This window comes from Mesoplodon densirostris, chromosome 1, assembly GCF_025265405.1.
Source record: "Mesoplodon densirostris isolate mMesDen1 chromosome 1, mMesDen1 primary haplotype, whole genome shotgun sequence".
NCBI classification, from domain to species: domain Eukaryota; kingdom Metazoa; phylum Chordata; class Mammalia; order Artiodactyla; family Ziphiidae; genus Mesoplodon; species Mesoplodon densirostris.
The window spans coordinates 64066547-64084926 of record NC_082661.1 but is presented as its reverse complement, the minus strand read 5'-3'; the positions used below and the strand labels follow the sequence as shown (position 1 = coordinate 64084926).

Genomic DNA, 18380 nt, shown 5'->3' with positions numbered 1-18380 from the left:
CTTTTGGCCCAGACTCCCAAGTACCTCCCTCTCAATTCCATTCTGTGGTCCACAGTATTCTTTCTTCACAGCAGGCTTTGGACCAAACCAACCCTGTCATCCATGACTAATTTCTTTAAGTTTACATCATGGAAAGAAGGGGCTGGTTCCTTGGTTCCTTCCTTTCCAGAAGGCCCTGGATGCTTTAAGTAAATAGTCTCAACCCCTCTCCAGCCAAGGGTCCCTGAGAGGAAAACCTTCATCAAACCACTACCAAGTGCTTCCCTTTATGTGGAGAGTCACCTGAGTAACCTCTCTCAATAACAAGTATCCCCTTCCAGGTGACTTGTATCTCTACTTGTATGTAAGGTATAGAGTGGCTGACATTATTTTTTAAGTTCCACCTCATGAGGCACAAGATGAGAGAATATTAAGAACGGTGAGAAAACTTAGAAATAATCAAGGACAACCATTTTATTTTTTTATATCATTATTGGAGTACAATTGCTTTACAATGGTGTGTTAGTTTCTGCTGTACAACAAAGTGAATCAACTATATGTATACATATATCCCCATATCCCCTCCCTCTTGAGCCTCTCTCCCACCCTGCCTATCCCACCCCTCTAGGTCATCACAAAGCATCGAGCTGATCTCCCTGTGCTATGCAGCAGCTTCCCACTAGCCATCCATTTTACATTCAGTATTGTATATATGTCAGTGCTACTCTCTCACTTTGTGCTAGCTTTCCCTTCCCCCCCCCATGTCCTCAAGTCTGTTCTCTACCTCTGTGTCTTTATTCCTGCCCTGCCACTAGCTTCATCAATACTGTTTTTTTAGACTCCATATATGTGTGTTAGCATACAGTATTTGTTTTTCTCTTTCTGACTTACTTCACTGTATATGACAGACTCTAGGTCCATCCACCTCTTTACAAATAACTCAATTTCATTCCATTTTATAGCTGAGTAATATAAGGACAACCATTTTATTTTGAGGATGAGGAAACTCTCTCTGATTAAGATCCTACTCTACTTTAGCAAAAACTGTGACTCACTTCTATGCTCAAGGCATTATTTTTATGACTCTATGTTGGCACTCAGATTTTGGACAGCCAATAAATTCAAAAGACTGTCCTCCAGGGCCTCCCTGGTGGCGCAGTGGTTGAGAGTCCGCCTGCCGATGCAGGGGATACGGGTTCGTGCCCCGGTCTGGGAGGATCCCATATGCCGCGGAGCGGCTGGGCCCGTGAGCCATGGCCGCTGGGCCTGCGCATCCGGAGCCTGTGCTCCACAACGGGAGAGGCCACAACAGTGAGAGGCCCGCATACAGCAAAAAAAAAAAAAAAAAAAAAAAAAGACTGTCCTCCAGATGGGAGGGTGGATAGCTAAGGCAAAATAAAGCCCACGAATCTTCTTGGTCAAATTTTTGATTCGTGCCCATTTCCCCAACTGGAAATATTTCTTTCAATTAGCATTCTTAATAACTTGAGAAGAATGGTGGGGAAAGCAAGATAAAAAAAAAAAAAACATTTAAGTCCCTCAGTTTCCATAAACGCCATCATGAATTACATACTGCTGTTGTAAGGATATACATGAAGTTCATATCAAAAGGACAAAAAGAAATTGATAGCACTGAAGATGAGTCGTCATAAGGTCTGGAGAACCATTCTGCCTTTTGAGCTGTGATCCATTCTCTATACAAACAAAGACCTATTAGTCTTCTGAAAATATCCAATCATTTATCCATTCAGAGAACAAAGAAAACAGCAGTAGAGTATTCATCACCCTCTTTCATTTTGCAGCACATAGGATGAGGGACCATTTTCCTGCCATATTTACCCAGAATAGGGACATCTTTCCTTGTTATCTCATGAGACACAATCCCACTTCCAGAATCTGAATATTCTACGTTGAAAATGCTCAAAAAGGACATAACCTTTTCTCTCTAAGATAACAACTAATTTCCAGTCAGTGAGTAATTCTTTTTCCTGAAACATCCACTCAGTGGAAAACAAATGAAGAGGGGAAAAAATTAAGTAAACAAATCTGAAAACGAGGCCACAACACACAGAGATGGAGGCACCTCTACAGTTAACGGTCAAGAAAAGCAGGCACTTTCAGGTTTAACTCAAACAAAATCGAGGTTTTTAACTGGCCCTGATTGAGCCTCACCCAATGAATGACTTCCAGTGCCTCTGGCTCTTTGGGACTAATGGAGAGAATTATTTTTAGCACAACTATTTGGAAACCTCTGAGAACTTGGATCTGCTTTTCTGTCTGGTACCAAAGCAAGATTTTCTCTGAGCTCTCATGAAAGATCCTCAGTCTCTTGTGGATTTAGAATTCTGGAGCAACCCACCATCCCAGAGCAAGGTATGGTGTTTACTCTTTTTTTAGAATTTTGGCAGATGTGGCTGCAATGTCCTATTTCATTATGGTAGCTTTTGAGTTTATTAAACAGATGGCTCTGGAAGAAGAATCCATGAAACTGAAAACCTGCGTTCAAATCTCTGGGCTGACACTAGCTTTGTGACCATAAACAAGTTAGCTGACTTCTCTGGACATTGGTTCCCTGTCCGACCTACCACAAAAGGGTCCTTGGGAAGATGATACAGGCTTAATGTCACTCTGTAGATGACAAAATATTTGACAGATGTTAGAACAGATTACTGTTGTGCCATCATAGCCTTTTAAATACAGCAGACAAAGCTTTATAAATTATGAACTGTTTATAAGAATAAATATTGATGAATATTTTCCTTCATTCAACCTTTGTTGAGCCTCTACTGTAGATCAGTCTTTGTCCTAAATGCTCATGATAGAGTTTGCATTCTGGTGAAGAAAAAGCAATAGTTAGCCATAACACAATGTGGTTGTGTGGCTATGCTGGGTGCAGTAGAGACAGGAGAAGGAAGGGACTTCGTGGCCAACAGAAGAAGCCGTTCTGAGAAAGAAAACCAGGGCCCCAAAGGGAGAGCTTAGGAAGAACAAACAGAAGGCACTGGGGTGTGATCAGCTCAGGTCCGATCCCGTCTTGCTCACAGTGCACTCCTAGTGCAGACAGAGGATGACAAACCCTTCTGTTGTGACATCCCTTCCCCTGCAGGCCAAGGATATGTCTTGTTTTGGCCTCCATGGTTACCTATCCTCCTCCTAATGATTTCCAAGCAAAACACATTTTCAACTTGAATTAGTAATCGAGCCCTTTGCCATGAAGTAATGTTACAGCTTCCCTCACATGATGTCAGGGAAAACCCAAGTGTTTAGAGACAAAAGAGCTCAGTTCAACTCCTGCCTGGGCCATTTTTAGGGCTGTGTGGACTTGAACCCTCAGACTCTCCATTTTATTATATGTAAAGTGAAGATAATAGCACCAACGTCATAAAAGTGGTGTGGGGATTGAGTAAATGGTGTTTTTAAAGCACAGTAATAAGAATATTAGTAGGTTCCATACATCCCAATTAATCTTTTTTTTTACTTAGTTTTTTTGTGGTAAAATATACACAACATAAAATTTGCCAGAGTATGCAGTTCTACAGCATTAGTACATTCACAATGCTGTACAACCATCACCACCATCCATCTCCAGAACTTTTCATCTTCCCCAACCGAAACTCTGTCTTCATTAAACACTCACTCATCATTTTCCCCTCCCTCCAGCCCTTGGCAATCACCATTCTATTTTCTGTGTTTACAATGTTGATTATTCTAGACACATCATATAAGTAGAATCATACAATATTTGTCCTTTTGTGACTGGCTTATTTCACTTGACATTAAAGTCTTCAAGATTCACCCATATTGTAATATGTGTCAAAAATTTCTTCCTTTAAAAGCTGAATAATATTCCATTGTGTGTATGTGCCACATTTTGTTTAACCATTCATCTGTTGATGGACACTTGAGTTGCTTCCACCTTTTGGCTATTGTGAATAATGCTGCTGTAAATATGGGTATACAAACATATTTGAGCCCCTGCTTTCACTACTTTTGGGTATACCCAGAAATGGAATTGCTGGATTATATGATAATTCTATATTAAATTTTTCGAGTAATCACCGTACTGTTTTGTACAGCAGGTGGACAATTTTACATGTCTACCAACTACATTTTAATTTTTTTCCAGCTTTATTGTGATATAATTAACATATAACGTTGTGTAAGTTTAGGGTATATGACATGAAGATTTGGTACACATATGTATTGCAAAATGATTAACACAATAAGATTAGTTGACACATCCATCACCTCAGGTAATTATTATTTTTTGTGTGTAATGAGAACATTTAAGATCAACTCTCTCAGCAACTTTCAAGTGTATGATACAGTATTGTTAATTATAGACACCACATTATACATTAGATCATCAAAACATATTCATCTCATAGCTGGAAGATCCTTTGTTTGTACCCTCTGGCCAACAACTCCTTGTTTCCTCCACACTTCAGCCCCCGGTAACCACAATTCTACTTTGTTTCTATGAGTTAAGCTTTTTAGATTTCACATATAAGCAAGATATTTTGTCTTTCTCTGTCTGATTTATTTCACTTAGCATAATGCCTTTAAGGTTCATCCATGTTGTCACAAATGACAGAATTTCCTTCTTTTTTGTGGCTGAATAATATTCCATTGTATATTTTATACACACACACACACACACACACACACACACATATCACATTTTCTTGATCCATTCATCTGTTGATGGAAATTTAGGTTTCTCCCACATCTTGGCTATTGTGAATAATGCTGCTATGAACATTGGAGTGCATGTACCTTTTCGAATTAGAGTTTTCATGGGAATACAGACATCTCTTCAAGGTAATTATTTTCATTTCCTTCAGATAGATACTACCAAAAGTGATATTGCTGGATCATATGGTAGTTCTATTTTTAATTTCTTGAGGAATCTCCATATTGTTTTCCCTAGTGGCTGTAGCAGTTTATATTCTCACCAACAGTGTACAGTACTCCTTTTCTCCATGTTCCCACCAACACTTATTATCTCTGGTCTTTTTATGATGGCCATTCTAACAGGTGTGAGGTGATAGCTTATTGGGGTTTTGATTTTCAATTTCCTGATAATAAGTGATGTTGAGCATCTTTTCATGTACCTGCTGTCCATTCATATGTCCTCTTTGGAAAAATGTCTATTCAGATTCTTTACCCATTTTTAATTGGATTATTTGGGTTTTAGTATTGAGTAATATGAATTTTTTATGTATTTTGGATATTAACCTCTTCTCAGATACATGAGTGGCAAATTTTCTCCCCCATAGGTTGCCTATTCATTTTGTTGATCATTTCTTTTGCTGTGCAGCTTTTTAGTTTGATGTAGTCCCACTTGTTTATTTTTGTTTTTGTTGATTATGCTTTTGGTGTCATATTCAAAAAACTGTTGCCAAGACCAGTGTCAAATGCTTTCTCCCCTGTGTGTTCTTCCAGAGGCTTTATGATTTTAGGCCTTACATTTAAGTCCTTAACCCATTTTGAGTTATATTTTTGAGTGGTGTGAGATAGGATTCCAATTTCTTTTTTTTTTATTTGCATGTGAATATCTAGTTTTTTCCAACACCATTTATTTATTGAAGAGACTATATTTTGCCTCGTGAGTATTCTTGGCTCCCTTGTCAAGTATTACTTGACCATGTATACATGGGCTTATTTTATTTTATAATAAAGAAAAAACATGTTATTTACTGAAAGCTCTCAAATTGTGGGCACATTTTCTAGAAGTTGAATCTTTGCACTGATTTATTCAGTATTTCTCGAAGTATTTTCTATAGCTAATTTAGCCAAAACAAAGGGTTTTATGACTTAAAATATTTACAAAACACTATATACTACATTCCTGACTTACAGATTCAAAATATACATTAACATGAAGGCTTCAAAATCTACAGTACCACAAAGTATTATAATTTTTTAAATAGGTATTTAAAAAAATTAAAGATCTGTTACTTTGTAATCCTTACAGAAAAATAGAATAGAGAGTCATTCACAACTAACATCCAGGACAGATCTATTCAAATTAACAATATTTCCAGAGCTTTGATTTTCTAACTCCAAAGGAACACACTAGTGGAAAAAAGTAATACATTTTAGCACATATTCTGCATAAATGTACATAATTGAATGAAATCTTTCAAAGTGTTTTGTATGAGGAGTGACTGCTAATGTGTATGTTTCTTTTTGTAGTTTTAAAAATGTTCTAAAATTAGATTATGGTGTACATTGAATTGTATACCTTAAATTGGTCAGTTTTATGGTGTGTAAATTAAATCTCAAAAAGCTGTTTAAAAGTATTGTAATGTGTATAGAGCCATGACTCACATAGTTCATTCCCAGCCAGAACAACCAAATTCATCACAAACAAGTGGGGCAGTGGTTAAAGGTTGGATCTTTTTAATACAAGGTATTGAAAATATAAAGTTGGATCCCTACCTCACACTTTTTAATCAGAAAGACTCCAATGGCTCAAATTTTAAAGGTGAAAAAATGAAAATAAAATTGAAAGAAAAGTGGGAGAATTATTTTTATTATCTTGAAGTGGGGAAGACCTTCTAAACACAAGAAATTGAACCCCCAAAAATGTCTTCAAGATAAAAAGATTTTTTAAAATACATGAATGAAGTGAAAAAACATACTGGGAAAAGCTATTTGCTGCTCATGTCAGAAACCACATGCAAAGAATATACATATAGATATCTATCGCACTATTGTTTGTAATACCACAAGAATAAAAATGTCCCAAGTATCCATCAATAGGTGACTTGTTAAATATAATAGATTCTTACAATGGATATTCCATAGCGACTAAAAAAAGAATGAGGCAGCTCTGTCTATATACTGATATCTCCAAGCTAAGTGGAAAAGCAAGGTGCAGGAATTTGCATTCAGTATGCCTACAGGCAGAAGGCCCCACAAGAAACTAGCAACAGTGATTGCCTCTAGAGAGGGAACCTACATGTCTGGGAGACTGAGAGGAAAGAGAAGAGATTTCCTTTTTGTTGCGCATCTTTTTTTAATTTTATGAAGGTTCATGTTTTATCTATACAAAAATAAATATTTTAAATACTTTAGACTATACAAAATTAAAACAGCTTATATCCTTTATCTGTATTTCTCAAACAGATACTGCAAAAGGGACCCATAGGCCCCAGGAATATTTCTTTAAATTCTCTCTTTCCTCTTTCTTTTGTAATATTCTCATATTCCATAATTTCTATCTAGTCTTTTTCCCACAAAAATCACACCTTCCCTGCCCCCAAAATCTCCTTTGCCCTCAACCTGAGTTTTTTGTGCTAAGCACTATTCTAGGTGGTTGGAGACATCAATGGCTAAGACAAAGATCCCTGCCCTCATGAAGCTTACATTCTATCAGATAGAGATATTTACAAATTTAAAAGCATAATAAAATTAAGAATAATCTAGTAAATTAGAGGATGATGAGTACAATGGAGAATAGAAAAAAACAGAACAGAAAGAGGGCACGTCATGGGTAGGAGAAGGTCGTTTGCAATGTTAGATGAAGAGGTGAAGGTTGGCTTTAGTGAAATGGTAGCATTTGAACAAAGGCAGAAGCAGATGAGGGAGGGAGACATGTAGGCATCTTGGAGAAGAAAGTTCCAGACAGAGGGAAGAGATAGTGTGAAGGCCCTAAGTCAGAGCGTATCTGGCATCTTTGAGAAACATCAAGGAATACAGTGTGACAGATGATGAGGAAGTGGGAAGGGAGTAGAAGAAGATGAAGTTAGGGAGATAAGAAAGGTGGGTAACCAATCAAGTAGGGCCTTGTAGACCATGTACCATGAGGCTTTTGACTTTTAAATGAAATGAAGAACCATTACCAGATAATGCCACTGTAGTTTTCCATTATAACCCACACCCCTTTGTCATCCTGATGATCTGAGTTCCAAGCCTCAACCCAAGCCACTCACCATTATGTCATCATCACAGGTCAGGTGCAACAACACCTCATCCCTCAATTCTGATGAGGATTATTAATGGATAACCATTCTGAGCACCTTTCAAAGTATTCAAACTGGGAATGCTTTCAGCATTTAAACTACTGTGCAGAGAATACTCTAGTGCATTTGTCAAAGAATTGCAAACTATTTGTTGAACGAATATCTTTGTTTCAGTTGTTTTAATTTATTCTTTCTTTGAGTACCTTTGCCTGGCTCTTGGAAATATTAACATCCCTCTTCCAAGCACATCCTTAAAATTTTTGCATCCTCTATCCATCATAACCTCAACTCTGACCAAACGCTCCTTCATAGACTGATCCCCAACTATTGGCGTGTGTGTTCTCAGCATCTCCACCAGTGTCTGAGATGCCACTGCCCAAAGCACCTTCTCACCAGATCGTTTCAAGTCCCTCTTAGGATCAGCTCCTGGCTTCAGCTACAGCATCGCATTCCATGTCTGGTTAAAAGCCTCCTTATGGGCCTCCCTGGTGGCGCAAGTGGTTGAGAGTCCGCCTGCCGATGCAGGGGATACGGGTTCGTGCCCCGGTCTGGGAGGATCCCATATGCCGCGGAGCGGCTGGGCCCGTGAGCCATGGCCGCTGAGCCTGCGCGTCCGGAGCCTGCGCGTCCGGAGCCTGTGCTCCGCAACGGGGGAGGCCACAACAGTGAGAGGCCCGCATACCGGAAAAAAAAAAAAAAAAAAAAAAAAGCCTCCTTATAAGTATCTGTTCTCCTCTTTTAAATCCCTTCTCAAAGTTTCCTCTAATCAGTTTTTTGCAAGGTGGAAGATCTAGCAATTTAATCATCCTGTCTTGTTTTAACTGACAAGGGTTTGAATAAAAGATTCTTTCCATTTTCTTTCATCTGAGGCACCTTTGGAAGGGCTGGTATGTTTATCAGATCTGCTGGGCTTTTCAAAACGTGCCTTAATCCCAGGTGAGTAATAAGATAAATAATTTTGAGTTTGTGTTCTATAAGCAGACAGGGCATAGAAAAATGTTCTCTTTGATTTTTTTTGGTGGGGGCGATAAGAGCACTGGTAACATGGAGATGTGGTCAAGGATACAGAGCCTATATTTGGATAAGTTGCTTCAGTTTTTCACTAATTAGATTTCTAGGAATCAGACTTATTTTGAACCACATATGCACACTATGTTTTTCTCAGTTTGTCATTCCTATGTTCTGGCAAATTTCTGGATCTAATTCCAAGATGTTACAATTTCCTCATGGGCGCTATAAAAGTGGTACAGTGTGCTGGTTCATTTTCTGATGTGGCTGTCAAAAAAAAAAAGAAACTCTTATCCAATTGCTTTTCCCACTTGTTATGATTATCTCCTTTTGGCAAGTATATACCAGGCATATACACAAGCATTGTACAGATTTCTTTTTTTTAATTTTATTGATGTATAGTTGATTTACAATGTTGTATTAATGTCTTCTGTACAACAAAGTGACATATAAATACATTCTTCTTCACATTATTTTCCATAATGGTTTGTCAAAGGATATTGAGTATAGTTCCCTGTGCTATACAGTAGGACCTTGTTTTTATCCATTCTATATATAATAGTTTGCCTCTGTTAATCCCAAACTCCCAATCCTTCCCTCCCCTACACCCTCTCCCTTGGCAGTCATAAGTCTGTCCTCTATATCTGTGAGTCTGTTTTCATTCTGTAGATATGTTGATTTGTATCATATTTTAGATTCCACATATAAGTGATATCATATGGTATTTGATATGGCATCATATCTTTCTCTTTCTGACTTACTTTGCATAGTATGATAATCTCTAAGTCCATCCATGTTGCTGCAAATGGCATTATTTCATTCTTTTTTATGGTTAATATTTCACTGTGTATGTGTGTGTGTGTATGCATATATATATACCACATATTCTTTATCCATTCATCTGTCGATAGATTTTTAGTTTGTTTCCACAGATTTCTTATTAAAGCATAGGTCCAACCGTGCAAAAACTGCTCATTTATATCACCCCAGAATCACATGTATACTCCCACCCAAGATGCTGATAGCTCTAAGACATTAGCCTAGAAAATCATGTGTCCCAAGCCTACACTACACACCCCTCAGCTTATATGCCAAATGTGATGCTAATAAATGATCTATCATCCTCAGTGGCCAGGCTTTGTGGAGGGAAAAACCAAATCCCATTAGATCAGAGCTGAAGAGATCTGTTGCCTGCTTCACTCAGACCATGTGGCAACATGCATGATTTAATTTCACTCAGCTCTTTAATTGAGCCCCAGTGCTAACAGCTTAATGGGACAGTAGGGCATTATATCCTGAAAATTTTAAATTAAAGTTTGAGACACTTCCACTCAGGACATGCACAGTACTCCAATTAACACTAATTGGCATTATACATGATTATCAAATGAAAAACATGATTTTCCTGAAAATGTCACTTCCTTTCTCTTGCTTTAAAAAGCCTATAAATTCTAAGAAAATGACTGTGTAAGCATGCAAAGATTAGATATAAAGATGTCTGTCTAGCATGGTGTTTATACTAGCAGAAAACTGTAAGCAAATGTCTATAATGGGGAATGTTGTACATAATGTTTATACTAGCAGAAAACTGTAAGCAAATGTCTATAATGGGGAATGTTGTACATAAAGGATAGTAGAGGAAAATGCAACAATTTTTTTTATATTATGAATAATTTTTGACATGGGAAGATGCTCACGACATATTGTTAAGTGAAGAAAAGTTAAAGGCTTGCAGGAATGTCATAACATCACTTTTCTTCATAGCACAGAAAGAAAACACCAGAAGGATGCATACGTCAAAATGTAAAGAGTAATTATCTGTGAGTGGTGAGAATAACTTTAATGTTTATCTTATTCATTTGCATCTCTAATTTTCCTTTTAAAAATGTGTACTTTTGCAAAAGCAAAACATTGTTTTTCAAAGTCCACCATTGATTCCTGCAGAAAAGAAAATGCAACAAAGTGATTTATTCTGGAATTTTAAAAATCTTCACCGACTTCATCTCCATCAACCCTTGTGTGGGGCACTGAGAACTCTCTATCAATTAAGTGTTAATAATTTTCAATGGAATTATTAGGGCAAACAGGGTATTTAGACACACATGGAGAGGTGAGCCCTGGGGTGAATTTTTGCAAATGTCCATTCTCATGTTCAGTATGCCAAAAACCCCACCTAAGAGGGTGCATTTATGTCCGTGTGTTTCTCTTCCAGAGCCAAAGATGTTTGTCTTGCTCTATGTTACAAGTTTTGCCATTTGTGCGAGTGGACAACCTCGGGGTAATCAGTTCAAAGGAGACAGCTACTCCCCAAGATATATCTGTAGCATTCCTGGCTTACCTGGACCTCCAGGCCCCCCTGGAGCAAATGGTTCCCCTGGGCCCCATGGTCGGATCGGCCTTCCAGGACGAGATGGTAGAGACGGCAGGAAAGGAGAGAAAGGTGAAAAGGGGGCTGCAGGTAATGAATGAAGTTCCATAAAAAACACCCTCTGTCACCCCCACCTGAAAATCACTCCCTTGTTTTGTTGCTTTTTCTAATGAGAATTGCCCTTTAAATCCCTTCTCAACTTCACCTTCATTAATCGTAACAATTTACTGAGTCCTCACTATGCTTCAGATACTGCTCTAAACCCTCTACCTGCATTCTCATTGCATCGTAATGGCAACTCTTTCAAGGGGACGTGATCACGTTTTATACATGAGAACACAGAGCGGTAGCATGATTAAATGAATTACTGAAGACGGAAGTGCATGTCTAGTGACTGGCAGAGCTGGAGTCATCTGGAACATCTGATGTCCATGACCTCTGGGCTGGTACAGCCAGCGGGCAATGGCTGCATGCGAAAGAGCATGGATGGATACACAGACAAATGGATGGGGAGGAGACAGAGAGATGAAGGAGAGGCGGGAACTAGGAGCCAAAAGCACAGGGGCCATCCTGTTCTGCACTCATATCCTTAACAAAGACACAAAAGGCTTACTTGTCACAAAGGAAATGACAATAATACTGTATAGCCTACCTTTCCTAGTTCAACACTCTCCCACCTGTCCTGTAGCAGCTGAAATATAGATGTCTTATTGCTCTTTACAGCAACACAATTGTGTCCTACTCTTTCAGTAATTTTCACTTTTTTCCCCACAAATAAGTTGGCCCATGAAGCTTGCCAGATTCTGCAATCCTTCAAAGTAAACAGAATTGAAACTCTAGCAAGGCTGTGTTAACCCTAAAAGAGGAAAATTTGGATGGAATCAATCTTTGAAAACAAGTTTCTGAGTGTAAAATGTGGAACAAAAGACAGGAAGAAAAAATCAGTAGATCTAAGAAATACATCTCTATCTAGTCATTGCACGTGATTTACTGTTATTATATGAAACAATATCATAATATATATTCAGAAGATTAGATACCAATTCATTGCTGAATTTATCATGCAGAAAATATTTGGCAAATAAGAAGCTACTGAATCTATGACCCTTAATCAACACTAGATAAAGTATCTTTAGGTAAATTTTCAACATCAGATAAAGAATTTTTCATTTGGAGCTTACATTTCATCTTTCAAAGGCTCTATTTGGTAGCACATATGAACACTCTTACTGCTGTATCATGATCATGAATACATTTGAAATCCTATAATAATAACACCAGGATCATAGTTCGATATTACTGTCCCTTTTAGTTTATTGTGTCTAGAAGCAATAATGTGGGAGTCACAGAAACATTCACTGGAGTCAGAAAGACATGACATCTTCAATTACTAACTTAGTATCCTTGAGAAAAAAACATTTTTGAGCCTCAGTTTCCTTATTTGTAAGTCGGGGGTAGTAAGTGTCATTGTGAAGATTAAGGAAGATAATACATGTAAAGTACTCAATAGAATAAGTGTCATGTAGTAAGCATTCCGTAAATGTTTGCTGTTATTATTTATTACACTGTGATCTGAAAATATTAGTCTCAGCTAAGTTTGTGAATATCCAAATCCTTATAATAAACTAGAAATTAGCTATCCATTTCATGAGGTAGTTCTAGTGTTATTTAAAGATATGTATACGGATATGTATTCAGAGCAAATTGAATGTTCGTAATTGCGACAATTTTAACCATATATGAAATCAGCTATCCCCATATTCATCAATCCATTCATTCATCCATCCATTCATGCATTTTTCATTTAACAAATTTTTTTGTGCACCTCTTGCTCTCCAGTATTGTTCTAAACCAGTGTTTCTCAACCTCCACACTGACGATATTTGGGTCCAAATAATTATTAACTGTGGGATGGCTATCTGGTGCATTGAATGACATTTAGCAGCATCCCATTTGATGTCAGTGACATCCCCCACCAATTGTGACAACCAAAATGTCTTATGGCATTGCCAACTTTCCCTTGGTGGGCAGTGTTTAATTGCTCCCAGTTGAGAACACTGTTCTAGGGAATGCAAACATGAACAATACATTGTCCCTGACTTAATATGCAAACATTTGGGTGGGGGAGGCCAATATGGAAACATATGATTACAATATGTCACTATCATCATCATCATCATCATCACCATTAATTAAGAACTTACTGTGTGTCAGCAATTTTACATTTAGTACTTAATTTCAGCCATAACCTTATTAGCTAAAATTATAATCAATAATAATAATAATGTTACAAATGACAAAATTGAGATTCAAAAGTAAAAAAATAAAACTTGCCCAACCTTAGTTATTTAAATCTAATATATATTGATACATACACAAGTAAGGATATACGACAGCTAAGAAAGGTAAGAATGCCTTTGTGATCAATGAGGAGAAGCACACCTCATTTACAAACAATAAGAACAGAGTCCTCTGGCTTTGAGAATTAGCTTTTAATGTGGCTGGAACTGGACACAACTTGGCTGGAAGCTTCTGCTTCCTGTTTCCCCTTTAATACCATATATGTCTTCTCATTCATCCCCACCGCATCCACCTCAACCCCCTGGCAAGGTCAAGTATATGTCTTCTCCAGCTTCTCTCCTCTAAATTACAAATACAGAGTTTATTATACTGAATTATCAATTTTCTGTAAAAATATCTGTCTCCCACATGGGTCTATAGCAATTATTGTGGTAGCATATTTTTCAAATTTAATTTAATGTGAATGCACATCCACATAAATATCTTCAAATAACACTAGAACCACCTCATGAACAGATTATTCTACTTCATTATATGGCTTCGGATATTCATGAACTTAGCTATGGCCCATATTTGCAGATCACAACATAATATGTCATAACAGCTAACTTGAGGGTAGGACAGGCGTCATTCATGTCAATGGCATTCAGCCCTTGGAACAGTGCCTGGCATGTAGTGGATGACCAATCAGTATTAGATGGTTTAGATAAATGTATGCATGCACACATACATATATGATGGATGATGGATGGATGGATGGATGGATGGATGGATGGATGGATGGAAAAAAGAAATGGCACTGAAGAAAAAATCCTTGTAAGCTTGTTTTGTGGAGAACTAAGAAGAAATTCTTTCTCTCTAAGCTTCAGTATCTAAGCATAGACTAACACTCCATAATTCTCCTCTCTACCCAGCATATGTCTGACTGAATAGGGAGGGGGAATGATTTATCCCTTCATTCCATTCTTCATTAATTGGCTTTTATCACAAGGGTAAATCCTTCATACAAACAGAAAGAATTACTGTAAATTATTACCACTAGTCCCTGATTATCTAACTCTCAGCAGTTCAAAATATTAAATAGCTATAGAGATCCAAGTGTTGAGATTATAAAGATCTTTTCACAGCTAGCATTGTGAAATTGCATCTTAGTATTTACGGTTTCATCTCAAAGAATTTTCAAGAGGATGAAACTTCAAGCAATCTAGTCCAACACCTTCGTTTCAAGGACTGGGAAACTAAAGTCAGAGAGGTAAAGCCCCTTCTTCACAGTCACCTAACTAATCCATGACTGAATTAGGGCTTGTCAAGTCTACTGAGTCACTGTTTACTACTTTCCCAATGGCTTTAGAGTGAACTTAGATCCAATTTCTTCATAGTACAAAAGGGGCATTTGAAACTAAGACAATAAGTGATGTGCCCAAAGTTATAGAGGCAAAGAAATTTCAGTACATAATGAAATTTAATGGCAGAAATTGTTACTGATGCCAAAATGTCTTTTATTGATGCATCAGTCACTGATGAAGACAGCAAAAGTTAGCTCCTATTGAAAATAAAATAACAATGTATAAGTTGTAGTCCTTGATTCGAAAGTTAATTTAATAGTAAAATAGTATTCATATTTCATTTCTACCAAAAAGAAACAAACATTGAAAGATTAGACTATTATGGCCTTATTTCCAGAAATAAATACCAGTTTGTTCTGGCTGGAGCTAGTGGAATTTCGACTTAATAATAAAAGTCATCTAGAGCTGGAAGATGGTCCTATGATCAGTAACAATGCTGATCCTAGTCACCAAAAAAAAAGGTTACATTCATTATTAGCATTTTCTAGGCATCATAAATTATTACACAACCTCTTTCTAAAATTACTGAAACAAAATACTTGATGTTTTAAGGGTAAAGCTTTAATTCTCCTGAAACTTGTATTATCCAGAACATTTCATTGCTAAATTTGCCAAATAACTGAAAAATGATCAAATTCATACATTGATGTATGTGTAATATTCAAATAAATGATATCAAAGCACTATCAAGATAAAAGGTTTAGCTTAATAAAAGTTCCTGAGAACAAATACATAGTTAAGAGTAAAAGTACACAATATAACAAAAATATGCTTACCCTGACTACAAAAGTGCATTACAAATTACCAATCATTTGGATACTTTTCAAGAAAATATTTATGGAATGGATTTGGCCATAAAATTGAATGACATTTTTTATGCTTTTAAGTCACTGTTATTACATATAAGGTTTAAAAATTAAATAGATTTTGTTTATCACTTTCAACCTATGATCACATTTTCTCTACATTTAGCTTATGGTTGATCTGTAGATATAAATATATGAACAAACAGAAAATATTCCAGTATGATGATTTTGAATTTGTTGAAATCCTTTCACAGCCTTTATGTATTTTCTACAAATATGGAGACCCAGAGAAAGTAAAGGACTTGCCTAAAATAATACAACCATTTAGCTGCAGAGCCAAAAAGAATTAAAGTTTTTTTTTATTTCAGCCCCAAAAGTAAGAGGCATTTTGATGAAGGAGAAACATCACTAGGCTAAGACTTGGATTCCAGTCCTAGTCTTGCTACTGAAGCAAGTTTCTTCACCCCTCTGGGATTCAGTTTTCTCCTCCAAAAAAGAACTCCTGCACAGTGGTGGCAGTCACTGTTGTCTGGTTATCATGACATATTGAAGAGCCCTTACTGTGGTGCACTATACAAATGACACTCTGGCCACTGCCCCAGTTGTTCAGATGCCAGAGTCAGGCAGGCATGAGTTCAGATCACAGCTCCATCACTCCCTAGCTCTGTTTCCTTGAGCAAACTAATTTCTCCATGGCTCAGTTTTCTCATCTACAGCAGAAGTAATAATAATTCTTAGTTCATAAAGTTGTGCAGGGCTTAAAGAATATAATGCATGCACCTAAAGCATTAACCCTGATACATTGTAAATGTTCAATAAATATGAGCTAATCTCACTTTGATTAACTTTTTATTGGGTTGGCCAAAAAGTGAGTTCGGGTTTTTTCCAAACCCAAACAAAACTTTTTGGCCAACCCAATATTAATAATCCTGATAGAAGTAGAATGGCTCATAAGACTAAGTAGCCTCTAAGGATTCATCTTGTTCTGTCTGCCCCCATGACCTCACTCTGGGGAATCATATCATGCTCCTTGAATTCCTCCTATAGAGATAAGTATCTATATGTGTCTAATTTAGCAGCAGGTAATGTGTCATCAAAATGACGGTTACTTATTTTAAATTAATCAGGTTTTAAATGAGTTCTCACATATTCAGGAAAATGTTCTTGACATTTTGATGAAATTTTTCTATTTCCATTTTAGTGCATCAGTGATTTATTTAAATATTAATTATGTAGTAGTATACTGTTGAAAGTTGACTGAGGAAAAAAATTTAGGGTATGTGGGCATGTTGTTTGTGACTCTATATTTACAGAAACTGTTAATTAAACTATAAACTCTTTTTGAAGGTTTGAGAGGTAAGACTGGACCACTGGGCCTTGCTGGAGAGAAAGGGGACCAAGGAGAGACTGGGAAGAAAGGACCCATGGGACCTGAGGGAGAGAAAGGAGAAGTAGGTCCTGTTGGGCCTCCTGGACCAAAGGGAGACAGAGGAGAGCAAGGGGACACAGGGCTGCCTGGTGTTTGTAGATGTGGAAGCATCGTGCTCAAATCTGCCTTTTCTGTTGGCATCACAACCAGCTACCCAGAAGAAAGGTTACCAATTATATTTAACAAGGTCCTCTTCAATGAGGGAGAGCACTACAACCCTGCAACAGGGAAGTTCATCTGTGCTTTCCCAGGAATCTATTACTTTTCTTACGATATCACATTGGCAAATAAGCATCTGGCAATTGGGCTGGTACACAATGGGCAGTACCGCATAAAGACCTTTGATGCCAACACAGGAAACCATGATGTGGCTTCAGGGTCCACAGTCATCTATCTGCAGCCAGAAGATGAAGTTTGGCTGGAGATCTTCTTCACTGACCAGAACGGCCTCTTCTCGGACCCAGGTTGGGCAGACAGTTTGTTCTCTGGATTTCTCCTATATGTTGACACAGATTATCTAGACTCCATATCAGATGATGACGAGCTCTGATGAGGACTGCTGGTCTGAATGTCCCAAGATCCTTGTGGCAGACACATTGATTTAATCTGGGGCCCTGGAAGGTGGGACAAGCAGAAATGAGATCCAAAAAGACACCCACTCAGATTCCAGAGAATTTACAGATAGTTCTAGTAGAATTTATTAAAACAGGTTGAACCACCAAACCATTGAAACCACACCAAAATGAATTCTATAAAACAATAACCCCAGATATGTTTTCTCAAAAGTGATGTTCATAAATATTTAAACAAATTAAAGACAATGTTACAAATTTTCTATTAAATTCCCTGAGTGCTAAAACCAGCTGGCAATGATATTATATCATTAAATCTTCATAAAATTACATTTTTGCCTGTTACTTAAGAGAGTCATAACATCCCAAAGTCCTTGACTATTCTCAAAAAGTAAAAATCCAAAGGTAAGAGAAGCCAAGTAATTTCAAGCAAGCTAAAGAGAATTGATTATTTTACTATATTATTCACTCCTTCATGCTTGTATATATTCACTCAACAACTCTTTAATGAGCCCATATGAGCCAGACACTCTGATGCTGGGTCAGATTTAATGATATAAAATAATATCTGTACCTTCATACAGGCTAATGTGTGATGAGC

The 18380-nt window shown here is 37.3% G+C and overlaps 1 protein-coding gene across 2 annotated transcripts; it reads left to right on the top strand.

Annotated features, from left to right (window-relative positions):
- The first annotated feature begins 2557 nt into the window (after positions 1-2557).
- Positions 2558-17757, top strand: C1QTNF7 (C1q and TNF related 7). Of its 2 annotated transcripts, XM_060085667.1 has the most exons (4): positions 2558-2573; positions 4696-4800; positions 11170-11415; positions 17126-17757. In XM_060085667.1, exons 2-4 carry the CDS (start codon positions 4734-4736, stop codon positions 17755-17757), a joined length of 945 nt encoding a protein of 314 aa, XP_059941650.1. In that variant the 5' UTR covers positions 2558-2573; positions 4696-4733. The 2 variants fall into 2 exon arrangements, with proteins under 2 accessions (XP_059941650.1, XP_059941670.1); XM_060085687.1 differs by lacking the exon at positions 4696-4800.
- The last annotated feature ends 623 nt before the right edge of the window (positions 17758-18380 follow it).